This window comes from Lithobates pipiens, unplaced genomic scaffold (assembly GCF_037356315.1).
Source record: "Lithobates pipiens isolate NorthernLeopardFrog02 unplaced genomic scaffold, aLitPip1_a1.2 Scaffold_28, whole genome shotgun sequence".
Classification (NCBI taxonomy): Eukaryota; Metazoa; Chordata; class Amphibia; order Anura; family Ranidae; genus Lithobates; species Lithobates pipiens.
In genome coordinates, this window is record NW_027507789.1 from 150,184,532 (window position 1) to 150,203,473 (window position 18,942).

The window sequence follows — 18,942 nt, forward strand, 5'->3', positions numbered from 1 at the left end:
TGGTATAGGGTGCTACGGTACATAGGCTTGAGTGCGGTACAGTCTGCTGTTCTGTAAGGACCGCTATCGGTCCACAATAGATAGGGTTGACGTGCACCACTGCTGACCGCTGCCCTATACTGCAGCAGTCCTTCAGCGGTATAGGGACTGACGTACAGTCTGCTAATCACTAACACACAACCTGCTTGTTCCACAAAAGTTCTTATAAGGACTGGTAACTTGGTATAGGGTGCTACGGTACATAGGCTTGAGTGCGGTACAGTCTGCTGTTCTGTAAGGACCGCTATCGGTCCACAATAGATAGGGTTGACGTGCACCACTGCTGACCGCTGCCCTATACTGCAGCAGTCCTTCAGCGGTATAGGGACTGACGTACAGTCTGCTAAACACTAATACACAACCTGCTTGGTCCACAAAAGTTCTTATAAGGACTGGTAACTTGGTATAGGGTGCTACGGTACATAGGCTTGAGTGCGGTACAGTCTGCTGTTCTGTAAGGACCGCTATCGGTCCACAATAGATAGGGTTGACGTGCACCACTGCTGACCGCTGCCCTATACTGCAGCAGTCCTTCAGCGGTATAGGGACTGACGTACAGTCTGCTAATCACTAACACACAACCTGCTTGTTCCACAAAAGTTCTTATAAGGACTGGTAACTTGGTATAGGGTGCTACGGTACATAGGCTTGAGTGCGGTACAGTCTGCTGTTCTGTAAGGACCGCTATAGGTCCACAATAGATAGGGTTGACGTGCACCACTGCTGACCGCTCACCTATACTGCAGCAGTCCTTCAGCGGTATAGGGACTAAGAGTTTTGTCACAGGGTCATTTAAAAAATGACATGCAGAGGAAGAGGCAGGCCCTTCCGCAGGGGTGGTAGGGGTAGGGCAGGAGCAACAGGCTTGAGCCAAAGTGGGAAGTTGCAGAAGGTGCGTTCAATTACTTTAAAGGATGCACCAGACTTGGTTGAGTGGCTCGCTCAGCCTTACTCTTCTGCACCCTCCTCATCCTCTCGATCTGCACCCTCTTCTTCACTCTCTGCTATGTGCACCCCCAAAGACACTACCACCAACAACACGACCACCACCACCACCACCACATACCTTCCGCTTGAGTCACTGGAATTATTTTCCGATCCATATCAAGAGGACATTTCTGATGCGCAGCCACTCTTGGTATTGGATCAGGAAGAGGAGGTAGCAACAAGCGCTACTCAGCAGTCTGACGCCAGTACCCAGATCAGCCCAAGGAGGAGGTTGGTCCCCGGTGTTGCTGCCTACTCCGAGATCTCTACTTATAGCGGTGGGGAAGGTGACGTTGATGATGACGTGTCTAGTGATGTCACGTGGGTGCCCACAAGAGAGGAAGAGGAGGGGAGTTCAGAGGGAGATATGGACCAGCAGATAGGGAGGAGAAGCAGCAATGACTTACATTGCACAGCAGGGACAAAGCAGACTGCAAATGTATCAGGAGCGAGTCATCGACCATGTACGGTCACATCTGGCGCTCCCAGGACACCGGCACATGGCTCCGCAGTGTGGGCTTTTTTTAACGTGTCCGCTGCTGACAATAGCGTTGCCATCTGCAATCTTTGCAGTCAACGCGTTAGTCGCGGTAAGCCCAATACTCACCTAGGGACGACCGCCTTAAGAAGGCACATGAGCAGCCATCACCGAGCCCAGTGGGAGCAACGGAACACACAAAGCCACACTGCAGGCTCTCACCGTCCAGCCTCGTCTTCTACTTCTCCTTCTCCTCTCTCCTCACAATTGTCCTCCACTCCACCTTCCATCACGCCAAGCTCACATTTTTCTGCAAAAAGGCAGGCTTCCGTGGGCCTAATGTTTGAGCGTAAAAAAATGATGATGCCGGATAACCCTCTTGCCCAACGGTTGGCGGCTGGCTTGTCAGAACTCATAGCCCGCCAACTACTGCCATATAAACTGGTGGACTCGGAGGCCTTTCGCAAATTTGTGGCCATTGGAACACCACAATGGAAGGTCCCAGGAAGGAAGTATTTCTCAGAGAAGGGCATCCCAGAGCTATATGGCCATGTTCAGCGGCAAGTGAATGTATCTCTGGCACACAGTGTCGGTGCCAAGATACATCTGACCACAGACACGTGGTCTAGCAAACACGGGCAGGGAAGGTATATCAGTTTTACTGCCCACTGGGTGAACCTTCTGACGGCCGTCAAGCATGTAACCCGTGGCACCCGTGTAGATTTGGTTTTACCGCCACGGATTGCATGCAGGCCTGACTCTTCTTCTCCTCCTCCTACTCCATCCTCCTCCCTCTCCTCCTCAGCTGCCTCCTCCTTTTCCGCTGCTAGCGTCTCTTCCACTGCACCGCCCAAGCTCCCCAGAACCTATTCCACATGCCAGGTGAGACGTTGCCATGCCGTGCTGCGTCTGTTGTGCCTGGAAGCAAAGAGCCACACTGGCCCGGCACTCCTTTCAGCTTTGCGTTCACAGGCAGATGAGTGGCTAACACCGCTCAATTTGACAGTTGGTAAAGTGGTGTGTGACAACGGTGCCAATCTGCTTAGCGCATTGAAACAGGGCAAAATCACGCACGTGCCGTGCATGGCACACGTCTTAAACTTGGTCGTGCAGCGATTCCTTGTCAAATACCCTGGGGTCCAGGACATCTTGCGGCAGGCAAGGAAAATCTCGGCCCATTTCAGAAGATCTTACACGGCCATGGCTCGCCTTGCTGACATTCAGCGGCGACACCATCTGCCGGTCAGACGTCTTATTTGCGATTGCCCGACGCGATGGAACTCAACCTTCTATATGCTTGATAGGCTGCTCCAGCAGAAACGTGCAGTTAACGTCTACCTGTATGAACTCTGCGAAAGAAACGGTTCTGGGGAGCTGGGTTTTTTTTCACCGCGCCAGTGGCTGCTCATGCGCGACACATGCAGACTTCTGCGGCCATTTGAGGAGATCACCAAACTGGTCAGTCGCAGCCATGGCGCCATCAGTGACATGGTACCTTATGCCTTCTTTCTGGAGCGTGCATTGCGTCGTGTCATTGATCAGGCTGTGGAGGAGCAGGAGCGGGAAGATGAGGAAGTCGCAATGCTGGATGAATTCCCAGGGGGGGCTACTCTATCTGAGACAAGTCAACAACAGGAGTCTGATGAGGAGTCAGAGGAGGATGGTGCCGGGGCGGATGAGCAGGAGCAAGAAGAGCATGCTTTAAACCTTTCTGGGATCCCTGTTGTGCGTGGATGGGGAGAGGAGAATGAAGAGGACGACATTATCCTGGATGATGAGCAGGAGCCAGGCCACCACACCGCTTCCACTTTAGTGCAAATGGGGGCCTTCATGCTCCAGTGTTTTAATAGGGACCCCCGTATAAAAAGCATGAGGGTCAAGGACCAGTACTGGGTGGCAACGTACTTAGACCCCCGGTACAAACACAAAATGGCGGAAATGTTACCGCCGTCGCAGAGGGCTGTCAGAATGCAGCACTTCCAGGCCTTGCTTCGAGAAATGCTGCATTCTGCTTTTGCGTGCGCTGGCAGAGGAGCAATTCCCACTCCCAGAGAAGGATTTGCGGGTACCAATCCAACAGCGCCTGCAAGAAGAGGCCGGTTTGAAGATGTGTTGGTGACTTCGGATATGAGGTCATTCTTTCAGCCGACCCATCGACAGGTGTCATCCGGATCCAGCATCAGGGAACGCCTAGACCGTCAGGTGTCCGACTACATTGGGTTAACGGCCGATGTGGACGCTCTGAGGAGTGATGAACCCCTAGACTACTGGGTGGGCAGGCTTGACCTCTGGCCAGAGCTTGCCCAATTTGCAATCGAACTGTTGGCTTGCCCCTCATCCAGTGTCCTGTCCGAAAGGACGTTCAGCGCAGCAGGGGGGATTGTGACCGATAAGCGTACTCGCCTAGCTCACCACAGTGTTAACTACCTCACATTTCTAAAAATGAATGAGGCATGGATCTCGGAGGAATTCAACACATGTGACCAGTAGACCATGTATATGTCTATAAACTATTTTTTTAATCAAGCACACAGACCTTCTTAATTCATTTGGCTCACTTCCTTGACCCAAAAAAGCACACCGTACTATATGCCCCTACCCTCCTCTTTGAAGAGGTTGAGCGGTGTCATATTTCTACTGGGGCTGCTTATGATATCCCTGTGCTGTGCTGACTTCCTCCTGGGGGTTCTTATTATGAAGGGATCACACTATCCCTGTGCTGTGCTGACTTCCTCCTGGGGGTTCTTATTATGAGGGGATCACACCATCCCTGTGCTGTGCTGACTTCCTCCTGGGGCTGCTTACGGTGCTGCTGTCAGTGCTGTATGTCACGGTGCTGCTGTCAGCGCTGTATGTCACGGTGCTGCTGTCAGCGCTGTATGTCACGGTGCTGCTGTCAGCGCTGTATGTCACGGTGCTGCTGTCAGCGCTGTATGTCACGGTGCTGCTGTCAGCGCTGTATGTCACGGTGCTGCTGTCAGCGCTGTATGTCACGGTGCTGCTGTCAGCGCTGTATGTCACGGTGCTGCTGTCAGCGCTGTATGTCACGGTGCTGCTGTCAGCGCTGTATGTCACGGTGCTGCTGTCAGCGCTGTATGTCACGGTGCTGCTGTCAGCGCTGTATGTCACGGTGCTGCTGTCAGTGCTCTGTATTACGGTGCTGCTGTCAGATGCCTCTATCACGGTGCATGTGTCATTCCGGTATGTCACGCTGCTGGTGATCATCTCCTGCACCCTCTTCTTTGCCTACCCTGGTCCCTGACCTTCCCTCTCCTCCATTGCCTTCATTAGCTCCATAGTCCTGAATTGTTAGAACAATTTCCCAAATAAAATAAAAATGCTTGTAGTTATCGATCCCAAATTCACCTCATACATGTATTATGTCATTGTCCAGATGGTGGGACTACGTTTTACCCCCTAATAATTACCACGTGGCCGCAAATTCGACATGAAGGTTTGCAAAGTTCGCCTCCCATTGAAGTCAATGGGGCCCGCGGCGAACGTTCTGTTTCGCGAACGTTTGGGTCCGTTCGCATTTCGCGTTCGCGAAACGTCCCGTCGGAAGTTCGTCCATCACTACTCATGATAATAGTACATGCTGCAATCAAAAAAAATGTGTGGTTACTGCACGATATAGAGGTGGAAAATGATCAATCCCTGGGTTTAAGATTGCCAGGGCAGGATTGGGGGGGAAGCTGTTATGATGCCCAAAAGCTGATGTTGGGACAGGACCACAATGCATGCAACATCCAACCTGTGGCCAATTATGGCTCTCCTTGCTGCCTGGCGCTTTGATTGGCCAAGCATGTGGGGTCACAGTGCATGCTTGGCCAATCATCAGCCAGCAATGCACTCTGACTGGCGCAGTGCATTGTGGGCCGTTCGTATCACACGAATTTGATGCAAACGGCCCACAAAGTTCTGGTTTCGATGAACGGCCGATGTTCGATTCAAACATGGGTTCGAATCGAACACCTGGCTCATCCCTATTGCCAGTGGCTCCTGAAGAGGTAGTTGCTCACATTATGCAGCATGTAGGTAACGTGATGTTGTTTGTCCACCTCTTTACCTTGTCCAATTAGGGAATGCCTTGTCTTCAGTGATAAAAAACAAGGGGTTTTCTGAATAGCTGATATACCCCCTGACCAACTTTTTCATTCCAACCACACAAGAGACAAAGGAAGTGTGTAGGACCACAGCAGGTTGCTCTAAGCTGCTGCACTGTGTTAGAAAAACACCTACATTCCCAGCTCTCTTACCAGATAACCTGCAGCAAAACTGAACTGACCTGTTTAACAATTTACATTAAAAACAAGGTTTAGTCAGACACCTCAAAAGTACAAATCAACGTACAGTTAGCTGTGGGCAGGATAGACGTCTCTGAGCGGAAGGTTTTCAGAGATCATCTCAAACTCTGTTTGCTTTTAGACAATCAGAAAGATTGGGGTAGGTAGTTTCATGGGATGTGAGAGGCTCTGTAAAAGTCCTGGAGGCAAGTATGGAAGAAGGTGACAAAGGAGCAAGAGCAGGAGGTCTTGGGAGGAATGAAGAGAACGATTGGGTTGGTATTATGAAACCAGGTCAGTGATGTAGCTGGGTGCAGAGTTGTAGATAGCTTTGTAAGTTGTTAGTATTTTCAATTTATTTGTTGGGTGAGTGGAAGCCAGTGGAGGGATTGACAGACAAGGGGTAGCAGTCACGGAAAGATTGGTAAGGTGGAGGAGTCTGGCAACAGCATTCATGATGGACTGAAGGGGGGTTAGCCTATGTAAAGGTAAGCTAATGAGAAGGGAGTTGCAGTAGTCGAGGGGAGAGATGACCAGCGAGTGATCAATAGCCATTGCAGTATATAGTAGTATGTAGACCGTATATATATATATATATTTTCTTACATACTGTCACCAGAGCAGTGTAGTGTCAGTGGTGAAATTGTTCTGCTGTGGCAATGATCATGTACAATGCCTGGCTGCTCTGACATCCCTGTATGTCAGTGCCGCCAACCATTGCCTCTGGCCACAGCAGTACAGTGTCACCAGACGAGTGCAGCCAGTATCCCCAATCACCAGTCCCCAGTGTTGCCATTTTCTTTCCACGTTTTCCAAAAATGTATGGCTAAAAATGAAATCTTTAAAAGATTTCCCATGACGCCTCTTAAAAATACCCTAGTCTCAAATGTGGTAATTTTGTGGGTGTTTTTACTGCCCTGGTGTGCCAGGGCCTCAAAAAATATGAAAGATTGTTCAGAAATTAGATGCCTAAATAATATTCCAAGAAAGCTTCAAGGTGCTCCTTGGATATTGAGCCTCTTTGTGTAGCCAGGCTGTTGAAAAGTCTCACATATATGGTATCCTGATACTTGGGAGGAGTAGCAGAATGTGGTTTGAGGTGTAAGTGACTATACTGAGTGTTATGAAGTATATTATTGACAACTACTGTTGGGTGAACAGTTCGGGCCGAGCTATAAATCATAACAAACATCACCCGTTCCGTGAACAAGCAAATTTGTGGGTTATGGATTAGGGGGCACCCCACAGCATTTTTTTATTGCCAGCAATTTAAATGGAACTTTTTTTTATTTTTAGAAATGTCAGTTTTGCTGCAGCAAGTTCGATACATGGTGCAGATGCACCACTTTACAGGCAGACTAAAGAAAGCCGCACTATGTCTAGAGGAATTTTTCATTTTTATTCAATTTTTAAGCATCATTAAAATCACTTCTCCTATAAAAATGATGTCCCCCAGGACACTACACGGGCCCCCATACCCTGTTGATTGCCAATAACTTGCATATAAGCCCTCAAAATGGGGACTTTTGATTTTTCAAATTTATAATATAACTGGGTAGTAACCTTCATGGGTAAAGTTGATCCAGGGAAAATCCGATTGCCTCTCAGGGGATCAGGAAGGATTTTTTTCCCCTGCTGTAGCATATTGGATCAGGCTTTGCTGGGGTTTTTCGCCTTCCTCTGGAACAACTGTGGGTGAAGGATTGTGTATATGAGATTGTATGATTTGGTTGAACTAGAAGGACTTGTTTTTTTTTTTTTTTTCAACCTGACTATGTAAGATTCCATAGACTTCAATGGGGTCGGGTCCGAACCTTGGTAATGTTAGAGTTCTGGTGCGACCCCAGCCAGAGACTATTCAGCCCATCTCTATTTACAACTTGTAAAAAATATACACTTTCATATTCTTTCTTGAATTTTCCAAAAACTTGTGGCAAAAAAATCAAATTTTCAAAAGACTAGAAAACTATGCCTTTCAGAGAAAAAAAAAATGGGGTATTTGCTATCCAAAATGGGGTCATGCTTGCACTTTAGGGACTTAACCTCCCTGGTAGTATCCCCGAGCGTGACTCGGGTTTGGTTTTTTCTTGTATTATCGGTAACCCCGAGTCACGCGTGGGGTAACATTGCAGAGCGACGAGCGGAGATCTTACCTTCTCCCGGCGCTCCAGCGATGTTCTCTGCTGTCCTCCGTGTCCTCCCCTGTGATCGCCGACGCGATCGCCGGCGAGATCACGCCATCCTAAATTCCTGGTTCCATTCTCTGCGAGCAGCAGCGGCGCACGGGAGCGGAACTGGGCGGGAATTTCAAAAAGTGAACACAACACAAACACATAAATAGAGGTGATACATTGTAATCTGAGAGGATTACACTGTATCATCTCTATCTGACTGATAAACTATACAGAGCCCCTTGCCCCCAATAAAATAAAATATAACATGGCATCAAAAAAGCACCACTTCGCTACAAAATCGCCATTGGACCAGCTGAGTGACAGCGGTAGCGACACGGAGTTGCTCGCAGAAATTAGCGATAGCGAGTCGTGGGGAGATTTGTCATCTGACACTGACACGGATCTGACAAGTGACAGCGATGATGATCCTGCACCTGACCTCAGCGATGTGCGCAATTGGTGCCCTATCGACTGCGATACAGACCAGGTAGCGCCGCCAAGATTCCCCTTCACTGGATCACCTAAGATGAAGGTAGATGTCGAACGTGACAATCCTCTGGCATACCTGCAATTATTTCTCACTGAGGATGTAATTGAAAAAATTGTCACAGAGACAAACCGCTACCAGGTACAGCAATCCGCTACGCTGCCTGCCAGGTTTTCCCAAAGCAGAAAGTGGGAACCAGTGACCAAAGAGGACATCTGGCAGTTCCTGGGACTCATTATTATTCTTCAGGGGGTGGTGGGGAAACCGCTCCAGAAATGGTACTGGACCACCAATAAATTACTGGCCACTCCGTTTTTTGGCACCGTGATGTCCGAATACAGTTTTTCCCTCATCATGCAATATTTCCATTTCATGAACAATGAAGAGTTTGATGAGGCCACGCATCCTGCACCCAAACTCAAAAAAATCTGGGAGGTATCGCAAATTATTGTGAGCAATTTCCAGCGGACCTACGTGCCAGAAAGGGACGTCTGCGTGGATGAAAGCTTGATAGCCTACAAGGGACGCCTGAGCTGGATACAATTTATTGCATCCAAAAGAGCGAGATTTGGCATAAAGTCCTACATGCTCTGCGAGTCATCCACCGGGTACATCTGGAATTCGGTCATTTACACCGGTAAAGGCACGAAGTTCAACCCCAGGTACAGCGGCTATGGGATGGCCACATCAGTCCTCACACTGCTGGAGCCATTGCTGAACCAGGGATATTGTGTCACCATGGACAACTTCTATACGTCTCCGGGAACTTTTTGAGGTTTTGCTAAAAAACAAGACCGATGCGTATGGTACTGTTAGGCCTAATCAACGTGACATGCCATCTCTGTTCTCCAGGAAAAATCTAAAAACCGGAGAAATGGTTGCCTGGCAGAAGGGTAAGCTGATGGCAATGCGATGGCGAGACAAGGACGTGTGTATCATGAGCACGGTGTACAATACCTCCACTGCCATGGTCCACACCAAACGTGGGAAAGATGTGCTGAAGCCGCAAGTCGTCATAGACTATAATTGCACTATGGGAGGTGTGGACAGAGCCGATCAGGCAATGACATTTTATCCGGATATGCGCAAGCAGCAAAAAAATATTATAAAAAGATTTTCCGGCATCTTCTGGAGCAATGTTTTTGGAACGCATATGTCCTATACACAGAGCACAGAGTCGCAAGCCTCTTATTCAGGCCGATTTTACCTGGAAGGTGGCTGAGCAGATTTTCCTCGAACACCAGACACCATCAGGATCTGCGATCAGACCTGGACGACATGCTGTTGACGTTGTCAACCCAGAACGCCTAACAGGTCGTCACTTTGTGGACTACATACCACCAACCGCAAAAAAGGCAGCACCTACCAGGATGTGCGTGGTTTGCTGCTCAAAGAGAGATAGCAGTGGGAAAAGAAGTCAGAAAAGAAAGCCGGTTCTATTGTCCGGATTGTGATGTTGGACTGTGTGCTGTACCTTGCTTCAAAATTTATCACACTCAGGATGTTTATTGAATTTTCTTTGTTTGACAAATTTCATTATTTCGCAATACATTATTGAATAAAATTATATTATTTATCAGATTATAATTCATGATTTTGTGTTTCAAACTTTATCACATCTGGGATGTCTACTAGAGCCTTGTTTGGTCAGGTTTTAGAAAGTAATTACTAAGAATTGCAGGCCTATGATACATAACACCAAATTTCCATGCAAAAGAATTGTACCGCTTTTGGAATAGAATTCCTGACAGAATCATACCGCCAGGGAGGTTAAGAAAAATGATAGGTAGTGTCAGGAAAGAGCTCATCATATTACAAATGGAGTTCTGAGGTGCACATGCTGGAGGGGAACGACCGAGCAGTTGTGCATATGCGTGCGTGCGTACGTGCATTTAAGTGCCTGTCACTTATGTTGTTGCCAAGCTGGCAATTTAAGCAGGGCTACTGCACTGGCTAATTGCTGTTTGGTCTACAGTGTTCCATGAGTGTTTCTGATACCTGTGCCTGACCTCTGATCTTAACACAGAGTTGATCAAATACCACCAAAAGAAAAATTTTATTTGGACACCGTGTTGCAAGAACGCAAAACTGTCAGCTAAAGCAACACAGTGCAGTATCGCAAAAAATGGCCTTGTCAGGAAGGGGGTAAAACCTTCTGCAGCTGAAGTGGTTAAATATTTAATATTTGCTATTGTGGACTTGTGATTGTTTGACATCAGAATCTGTAGTAAGTGATTATTTCTGTCCTAGAGACAACCACTCATTCATTTCTGTCATGGGGTTAGGAAGGGAAGTAAGTTTTCTATGGGTTAATTTTGCCCTTAAACTGTTTTCAATATGAAAATGGACTTATATGGTCTTATAATTCCATATTACTTTTCTCAACAGATGGTGATGAAGACAACAGCTGTGGATGCTCATATAAATGTGGCATTAACAAAAGAGTTTTTCTTTACCTGTACCCCTTTAATATCGAGTACAACCTCTTTGCTGCAGCGATGATCTATATCATGTGGAAGAATGTTGGACGCAAGATTGATGAAAATGCTTTATTCCACCATGGACTGGGGCCCGGTGTTCGTAAACACATCCCGCTTCTGGGCCTTTTTTCTGGTTTGGCCATTCTGATTACAGGCCTAGTAATGTTTGTCTTGTATGAAGTGGGTAGAGAGAATGCTCAAAAACTTTGGGTATCTTTGACTGCTTTCTACTTTTTTCATTTGATCAGTCTTTCTCTTATGTGTCTGGCCAACATGGTGGGAATTGTCATTTTCAAGCTGGATAAGAGAAACATGTGCAATCAGAAGAACCCAAGTCGGACCCTAGATACTGTTCTACTTGTGTTGGCAACATTAGGCCAATATGGAATTTCCTATTATTCTATTATAGCCATGGCATTCACGGTTCCCTTTGGCTTCATGTGTGGGTTAACATTTTCCTATTCTGTACTAATGATTCTTCAACACTCCCTTCAAAATGCTTTTATAATAGAAGGCCTGCATCGTCTTCCCCCCACCAACTTACTTAAAGATCATCCAAAAAAGAGTTCCCCCATGCCTGTGGAACAACATGATTCTATAAGACGTAGAAGCGTGCAAGAGGACGAAAACAGATTTTCCCCAACAAGCCTTCAAAGAAATCGAAGACTGTCGAGAAGGGAGACTCTGGCACGAAACATTAAGAGCCATCTGAAGAAAAGGAAAACTATGAAGGACTTTTACTTGTTTCTCTTCCTCTGTAATATTATAGTAAGTAATTTATGTCTTTGTATCCTAGCCATAAACTCTAATTTCCTTCAGTAATAGAAACATGATTTGAAATTATTTCCTGCTGATTTACTGAGGGAATTGAGAACTTCCACTTTGTTAGGTTGCTTAAAAAAAAAAATTACGTCAGCAGCTACAAATACTGCAGCTGCTGACTTTTAATAATCGGACATTTACCTGTATCTGTCTCCCCCTCCTCTCTGTGGTGCTGGCATTGTAACTGTGGGCACCCAGCTGTGGTTTCACAGCCGGGCAGCCACTGTGCATGCGCCAGCTGCAATGCCTGCCGTGACTGGCTGGGCAATCATCTGGAACCTGTGATGTGTCCCAGATGATGGGGGGGGGGGGGGGGGGAGAGGTGATCTCCCTTCCGATGCCGCGGTGCACTGGGAGGAAGTGGGAGCTGGTACCCTCTGAAAAGGGGGTCAGCTCCCTTAAAGCGGAAGTTCCATTTTTGGGTGGAACTCCACTTTAAGAGGAAGTTTCATTAGACAATCACGTGCAATGCAAAAATGCCATTTTTCTTGTATAATTGGGTTTTCAGTATCAACTTTACTAAGTGAACATTTTGTATTCCTTTAGGAAAGACTAGATTTATACTTTCTGCACCCCCCAGGCCAAATGTCTCTTGCTACAACTCTTACCCAAGTTCCCTAGCTAGTCTTATTATCACACTAAAAAAGATGCCATGGCTGCAAAACCGCACTGGGGACAGAGGCCATGAAAGAAACCATTTACCCACGCACTCTGCTTAGGGACCGCCCCATGTACATCTACCGTGGCAAGGAGGCCACTGTGCGCTGGATCACGTATCTGGTACATGATCGCTGCTTCTGGATAAGGCACGTGCCCGCTATCCCCGGCTGTGCCGTGATTTGTCACAGCACAAGCCGATCAGTGGGTCCCCGGCCAATGATTGATCGCCGGGACCCATTGATTGGCTCAATCTTTCATGAAAGAGCTGTAAACAACACAGAGCTGGATCTAGCAATCACTGGATAGGCCTCTCACTGACCTAGCAGTCGGTGAGATGCTCAAACAAAGTTTCTGCCACAGACTTCATAAGTTTAGCGATCTTGTTATGCAATCCTCTGCCACAGGAAGGCCCAATAGGCTTCTGGTTGCAGAATTAAAGAGTTTTCCCATAGTACCTGATTCTTTCAGCCGGCCCGACGATACTGTGGGGTAGACAACCCAGGATGCATCCTTCAACTGAGTCTCCAGGCTTCTCCATGAGGCACCAGCCTTATTGCTCGGTCCTCCTCAGAAAAGTCCTCCCCTGGATCCTCCAGTTGCTTGGCTTCTCCCCGCAGGCAAGACAGCACAGGATCATCTCTGGATCAGTAGGCCCCAGAACCTCTGGGCCTACTCTTCAGTTGCAGAGCCTCAGGCCAGCTGGCCCCGAGGCGTTGATCAAAGCAGCACACACTCCAGGCCAGGAGGGCCATGAGGTCAGGAAAAATGAACCCCAGAAAATGGCGTTGGTACCTTAAGTACCCTTACCCAGAATGCACAGCGGGTAGACCACTCCCACCGGGCTGTTTCTGAGTAAAAGGAGTACCCAATACATTTACTTGTTGCATTTCCAACACTTACTGGTGGTGACAGCGACAACCATGGTCAAGTGGAAATTAGCACAACCCAGCCAAACTCGTACAGAAGCCAGAACTTTAGCATAATTAGTCTGAGCCAAACTGCAGCTTCAGACAAACTTAAATTTACAAAAATACTAGCATCAGTATTAAAAATACCAGCGCTACACTAATATAAAAAAAAAAAATGTTCCAGTGTATACACTATAGTCTGTAGACATTATAACTTTCACGCAAACCAAGTAATATTGGGATTATTGGGATTTGTAGCAGAATACATTTTTGCCTAAATTCATGAAGAAATGTATTTTTAAACATTATCGGATAGGTTTTTATAGCAGTAGTAGCAGAAGTAAAAAGAAAATACAACTTCAAAAAACTCCCCATGCCTCTTACAAAATACATTTGATGGTCTACTTTCCAAAAAGGGGCCATTTTGAGTAGGGAGGAGCCTTATGTTCTAGTCAAACATAAATTTGACTAGAACATGGGGTGTTCGCCGAATTTAGAACATTTTGGGGCAAATGCCGCGTAATGGCCCATAATGCACTACGGGGTCGAAGTGCATTGGTGTCCTATGAATGGTCAAAGCATGCACCTGACCTGCATGCTTTGGTATGGTGGACCCGATGTCTGCTGGACCCCCCCCCCCCCATCATTCCTGAGCAAATAAACAAGGCAGATCGCCTTTGTGACAGGGGAGAAGATGGAGATCTTGAGTTTCAGTTAAGCAGGAACATGAATCTGTCTTCATCCAGTCAGAGCAACCCCAACACAGCTACAAAGCACTCCCAGGGAACACATTTAAGCTTTTGATCGCCCCTGATGTTAACCCCTTCCCTGCCAGTATCATTTGTACATTGACAGTGCATTTTTTTAGCACTGATCACTATATTAGTGTCACTGGTACCCAAAAAGTGTCACTTAATGTCAGATTTGTCCACTGCAGTCCCACTAAAAATCTCTGATCACCGCCATTAATAGTGTAAAAAAATAAAAAATAAATCCATACATCTATCCCATAGTTTGCAGACGCAATAACTTTTGCACAAACCAATCAATATACGTTTTATTGGGAATTTTCTTACCAAAGCCCACGATACCTGGAAATAACTCTGGGAGACATGTCACCAGGCAGAGCAGTGTGCCGGGACCTCTGCAGGGGCTTCGATCGAAGGTGAGTATTTCATAATGAGCTAGTATGCTCATTATGCCTTTTGTGTTTGTTTTGTTTTTTTGTGTGTGTTTACAACCACTTTTAAGTAGTGTTAACCCCAAAAGCAAACATTTATTGTATTGCAGCTTACCAATTCTTAGATGTGATGGCTGCCTTTGTTTGTTTTCTTTTTTTAGGCCTTCTTTCCTTTATTTTCACCTGGTGAGCCTGCCAATTAGACTATTGTTTTTCAACAGAACAAACTCTCCTGCAAATGTAGCAGTGAGTGTTCAGACAAACCATTTACCACTGATAGAGGTGCTTACAAATGTTAGCTTTTATTAAAGTAAAACCTTTATCCCAAAAGAAAAAACTGTTGTAATTAGACATCTGCAGAACGGACAAATTTGTTTAATTTTGGATAGATTTGTTTTGTTACTAATTTCATTTTGTTTCATTATGGAATTAATTTAGTTTGGTTTCAGAATTTAATTTAGTTCTCATTAAATTGAGTTGTCATTAAAATTGGTTTAATTTATACATTTTCTAACGAATTCCAACTTTTCAGAACAATTAGAATTCGTATCAGTCAAAAAATAATTGACCAATTTGAATTCTGTGTGAAGAAATAGCTGGTTGTTAAGCAGTGGGCCAGGAAGCCAGCCACCTACATCCTTAACAACCATCCCACTGAGAGATGAATACATAAAGAATTCCCGCAATTGCCCGGTAATAGAAAAATGTTTAAAAAAATGGTGTAGGGTCCCTACCAGGCCCTCCGGGTCTGGTATGGATTTTAAGGGGATCCTCATGACAAAATGAAAAAACCGCTGTGGGGTCCTCCATAAAATCCACACCAGACCCCTATCCAAGCATGCAGCCTGGCAGGTCAGGAAAGGGGACGAGCGAACGCTTCCGCCCCTCCTGAACCATACCAGACCACATGCTCTCAACATTGGGGGGGGGGGGGGGGTGGGTGCTGCACCCCCCACCCTGAAGCATTTGCCCCCATGTTGATGGAGACAAGGGCCTCTTCCCGACAACCCTGGCCTATGGTTAGCAAGGTCTGTGGGTGGAGGCTCATCATTTACAAGGGGGCCCCCAGATCCTGTCAAAAACAGGAAACTGTTTTTGATAAATGCTTTATTAGAATAAAAAATTGTGTCCCTCTATGTCCTTTACGATGCCCGCTGACTCGAAAAATGCCAAAAAGCGCTTTGCCTCCTAGGAGGCCACCTGCTGTCTGCCCTCACTTTGACAGCTCTTATATAGGCAAGGGGCAGGGCCACCTGGTTATGTCACATGGTGGCACCACCTCTTCTGACATCACATGACATCACCTGATGTCAGAAGTGGGCACTGCCACCAAGTGATGTAACAGAGTGGCCATATTTAAAAAAAATGTTTCTATTGCTGGCATTATTTTCTTTACATTCATCTCTCAGTGGGGAAGCCTGCTGACAGATGACTTAAAGTTAAGAGAGGCTTGAATGATGCTGGCCATCAGGAAATCTAGTGACAGAAGAAAAGCACTGTTTAGGAAATCCCTGGATTAAATCTGAATTCCTGGATTTCATACCAAATCTGGATTTGGTATTTTATTTTATAGCCTAATCCATTTTTCTTATTTTTGGCTGGAGTTCTGATTTAAAGACTTTACTGTCTGTATCTCTATTGGAGAGTGATCCCCTCATTTTCTATTGGGGCACATGGTAATAGAAAACCTCTCTGATAAGAACTGTGCCAAAAACACACTGTTAGGCAGGGCCGTCTTTAAGGCAGGGCAAAAGGGGCAGCTGCCCAGGGCCCTGTCATTGTTGAGGGGCCCAAAGCAGCTGCCTCATACTTGCCAACTATCCCAGTTTACATTCCCTTGTCTCTTGAAGTTTTAGTCCTGTGCTGCTACTAATGCTGCCCAGCTCTGCCTTATTTACTTATCTGTTGTTTACAGATGACTCACCTGCAGACCTGTGTTTACATGTAAATACTGGCATTCATATGTAAATATCAGTCACATGCATATGTAAATAGCTAAGGCCAATGGCATTGATATGTAAATAAAGGCAGCATTCATAGGTATTTCATGCCCCCCTGCAGTGAGGAGAAGATGTGCTGTAACCTATTGCAACCTGTGAGCAGTATTACTGTACAGTAATCTCTAGCAGGCAATCAACAAGGAGAAATGTGCTGTAACCTCTAGCAACTAATCAGTGAGCCTTAAGGAGTGCTGTAACATCTAGCAACCAGTCAGTAAGCAGTAATGATATGATGTAACCTCTGGCAACCAATTGCAATTGCTGCCTGATCTGCCTGATCTGATACAGTAAACTGATTTTAAGTCTAGCTGCTATTTATTTTATGTCTCAGAGAAGGTGGAGAGTGAAATTGCATGGGGGGGGGGGCCTAAGAAAACTTTTTCCCAGGGTCCAATCAATATTAAAGACGGCCCTGCTGTTAGGGGAAGGATTAGAGCTTCTAACAATGTTTTTATTGCGGTCTGTGCCTTCTTGCCCTAGGGCCCCCTATTTCTTGAATGGTAGTGATGGGGACAAGGGAAAATATCCCCAGTACACCTCCACATTACAGTGAAGGAAAAATACTGATGAAAGTATTCTAGGAAAGTTTTCCTGCGTAATCCTACTAATTTCTCCACTATCACCACCACCATCTCAAAAGATGGAAGACCATTCCCTTCAAGAGAGGAATGTGTTAATGAGATAAGAATACATTAGGGTATATTCATTATCAATTAGGAATAGTTTATTTTTTCATTCACCTAGTTTGTTACAGTGCTAATATTCTTTGAGAACAAACGTGCAGACTTGCCATCATGATGTTGCCATATGACTTTTTATAGCAGGCATTGCCTATAGAGCTGAGTTATTTATTGACATACCTATTATTTTCCTACAGTTCTGGATTATGCCAGCCTTTGGAGCTCGGATCAGATTTGACACAGGACTGGAGGTGAATTTTTATGGATTTTCTATGTGGGCTATAATTACCAATATTTGCCTTCCTTTTGGAATTTTTTACCGGATGCACGCTGCCGCCAGTCTGCTGGAACTATATAGCATGGCCTAGAAGGTCTGCAATATTTTCTGCTGGTTGGAATACAACTTCTCCGTACAAACAACTTGAATAACCAGCATGTCCAAAAGACTTTACTGAGGTTTCAAAGGAGCAAAAACGTGTTCAGATGGAAAGGGCTTGTGAAAAATAAATGGTCCTTGTTTGAAGTATTTTAGAGTCACAGATTGAGTTGTCATGGATCTAGAGCAATTTTTTATTTTTTTTTGGCAACACGGTAGTCTCAACTAGCTATTCTTCTAATAGGCCTTACCAGTGAGCTCTTTCAGTGGGATTGGTCAAAAGCAGAGGAGTGTTTTAAAGTGTAGTACTCTACAAATGTTTTGCCTAATTACTCAGTATTGTACTACCCATAGACACTGTGACTATATTTAGAATAGTCCTACTAAATTGAGACTTTGTTGTAATGTAACAATAGGATCAATGATTAATAGTTAGAAGAAGGTTTGATTTTCCACAATTACTCAAATGTTAAATGTAACATCAATTTCAGTGCCTAGAATGTTTAACACGGTGGAATATTGGGGAAAAAATAGATTTTTTTTTGCATACTTTATGCAACTCACAACTCAGGTTTTTATAAAGTAATGTGTACTGAAATTAAATGGTTTTTATACAGTATAGTCATTTTTTTTTTATTTGAAGGTTTATATAGAATATTAGTCATTATGTTTTATATATTGTAATAAGTTGTATATAGTTTAATAGAGGGCCTCTAACCCTCACTAATTTATTACAAAAACAATTATTGCACTATGTAAGAGTATGTACGTCTTTGAGACAACAGTCCTTGCTTTTTAAAGTTATCTGTTATGGTTTACCTTTTTATTGAGTATATGTACTAAAACACCTTGAAATAAAGAATTTTATTCAAAAGAGAAGTATGGAATCTTCTTCTTCTTTTTTTTTTTTTCATACTTGCCAGCATCGGCCCCCCACTGGATAAAAGATAGAGAACCAAGTGATCAAACACTGCTGATGGCTTGGTTCTCAGGGCTCCCTGAGCAGAGAGCTAGTGACTGTTGGTGATTCTGGAAGATGACTTGATTCATTCAATAGGAAACCTTTATAGGCAGATTATAGCTCAGAAGAGGACAGGTTGCATTTAGCCTTTGTAAGAAAATTAATTTGAGCTTTTCAAAAGTAGTAGTAATAAATTTGACATTGTGTAACTTCAATGTAAAACAACCATAGTGCACATTGAATGTTGGCAGATGAGTTAAATGCACAGAAAATGGGAGGATTTTATATAAATTCAATGGGCATTGTAACTGCATTTTAAACTTTTTTTTCTCTTTTAAATGAACCATAACTTTTCAGTAAAATAGATTTGTCAAGATTCCTTATTTTACTACAAATATTAAGTGGTGTTGGACAGCTAAGTTAA

General features: G+C 45.1%; 1 protein-coding gene across 1 annotated transcript in view; it reads left to right on the forward strand.

Annotated features, from left to right (window-relative positions):
* Positions 1 to 18,430, forward strand: part of LOC143934801 (proton channel OTOP2-like) — an 82,029-nt gene extending 63,599 nt beyond the window's left edge. The window contains exons 5-6 of the mRNA XM_077458425.1: positions 10,840 to 11,699; positions 17,379 to 18,430. Of these exons, the coding sequence (XP_077314551.1) occupies positions 10,840 to 11,699; positions 17,379 to 17,549 (1,031 nt within the window). The 3' untranslated portion in view covers positions 17,550 to 18,430. The remainder of the gene's footprint in view (positions 1 to 10,839; positions 11,700 to 17,378) is intronic.
* The last annotated feature ends 512 nt before the right edge of the window (positions 18,431 to 18,942 follow it).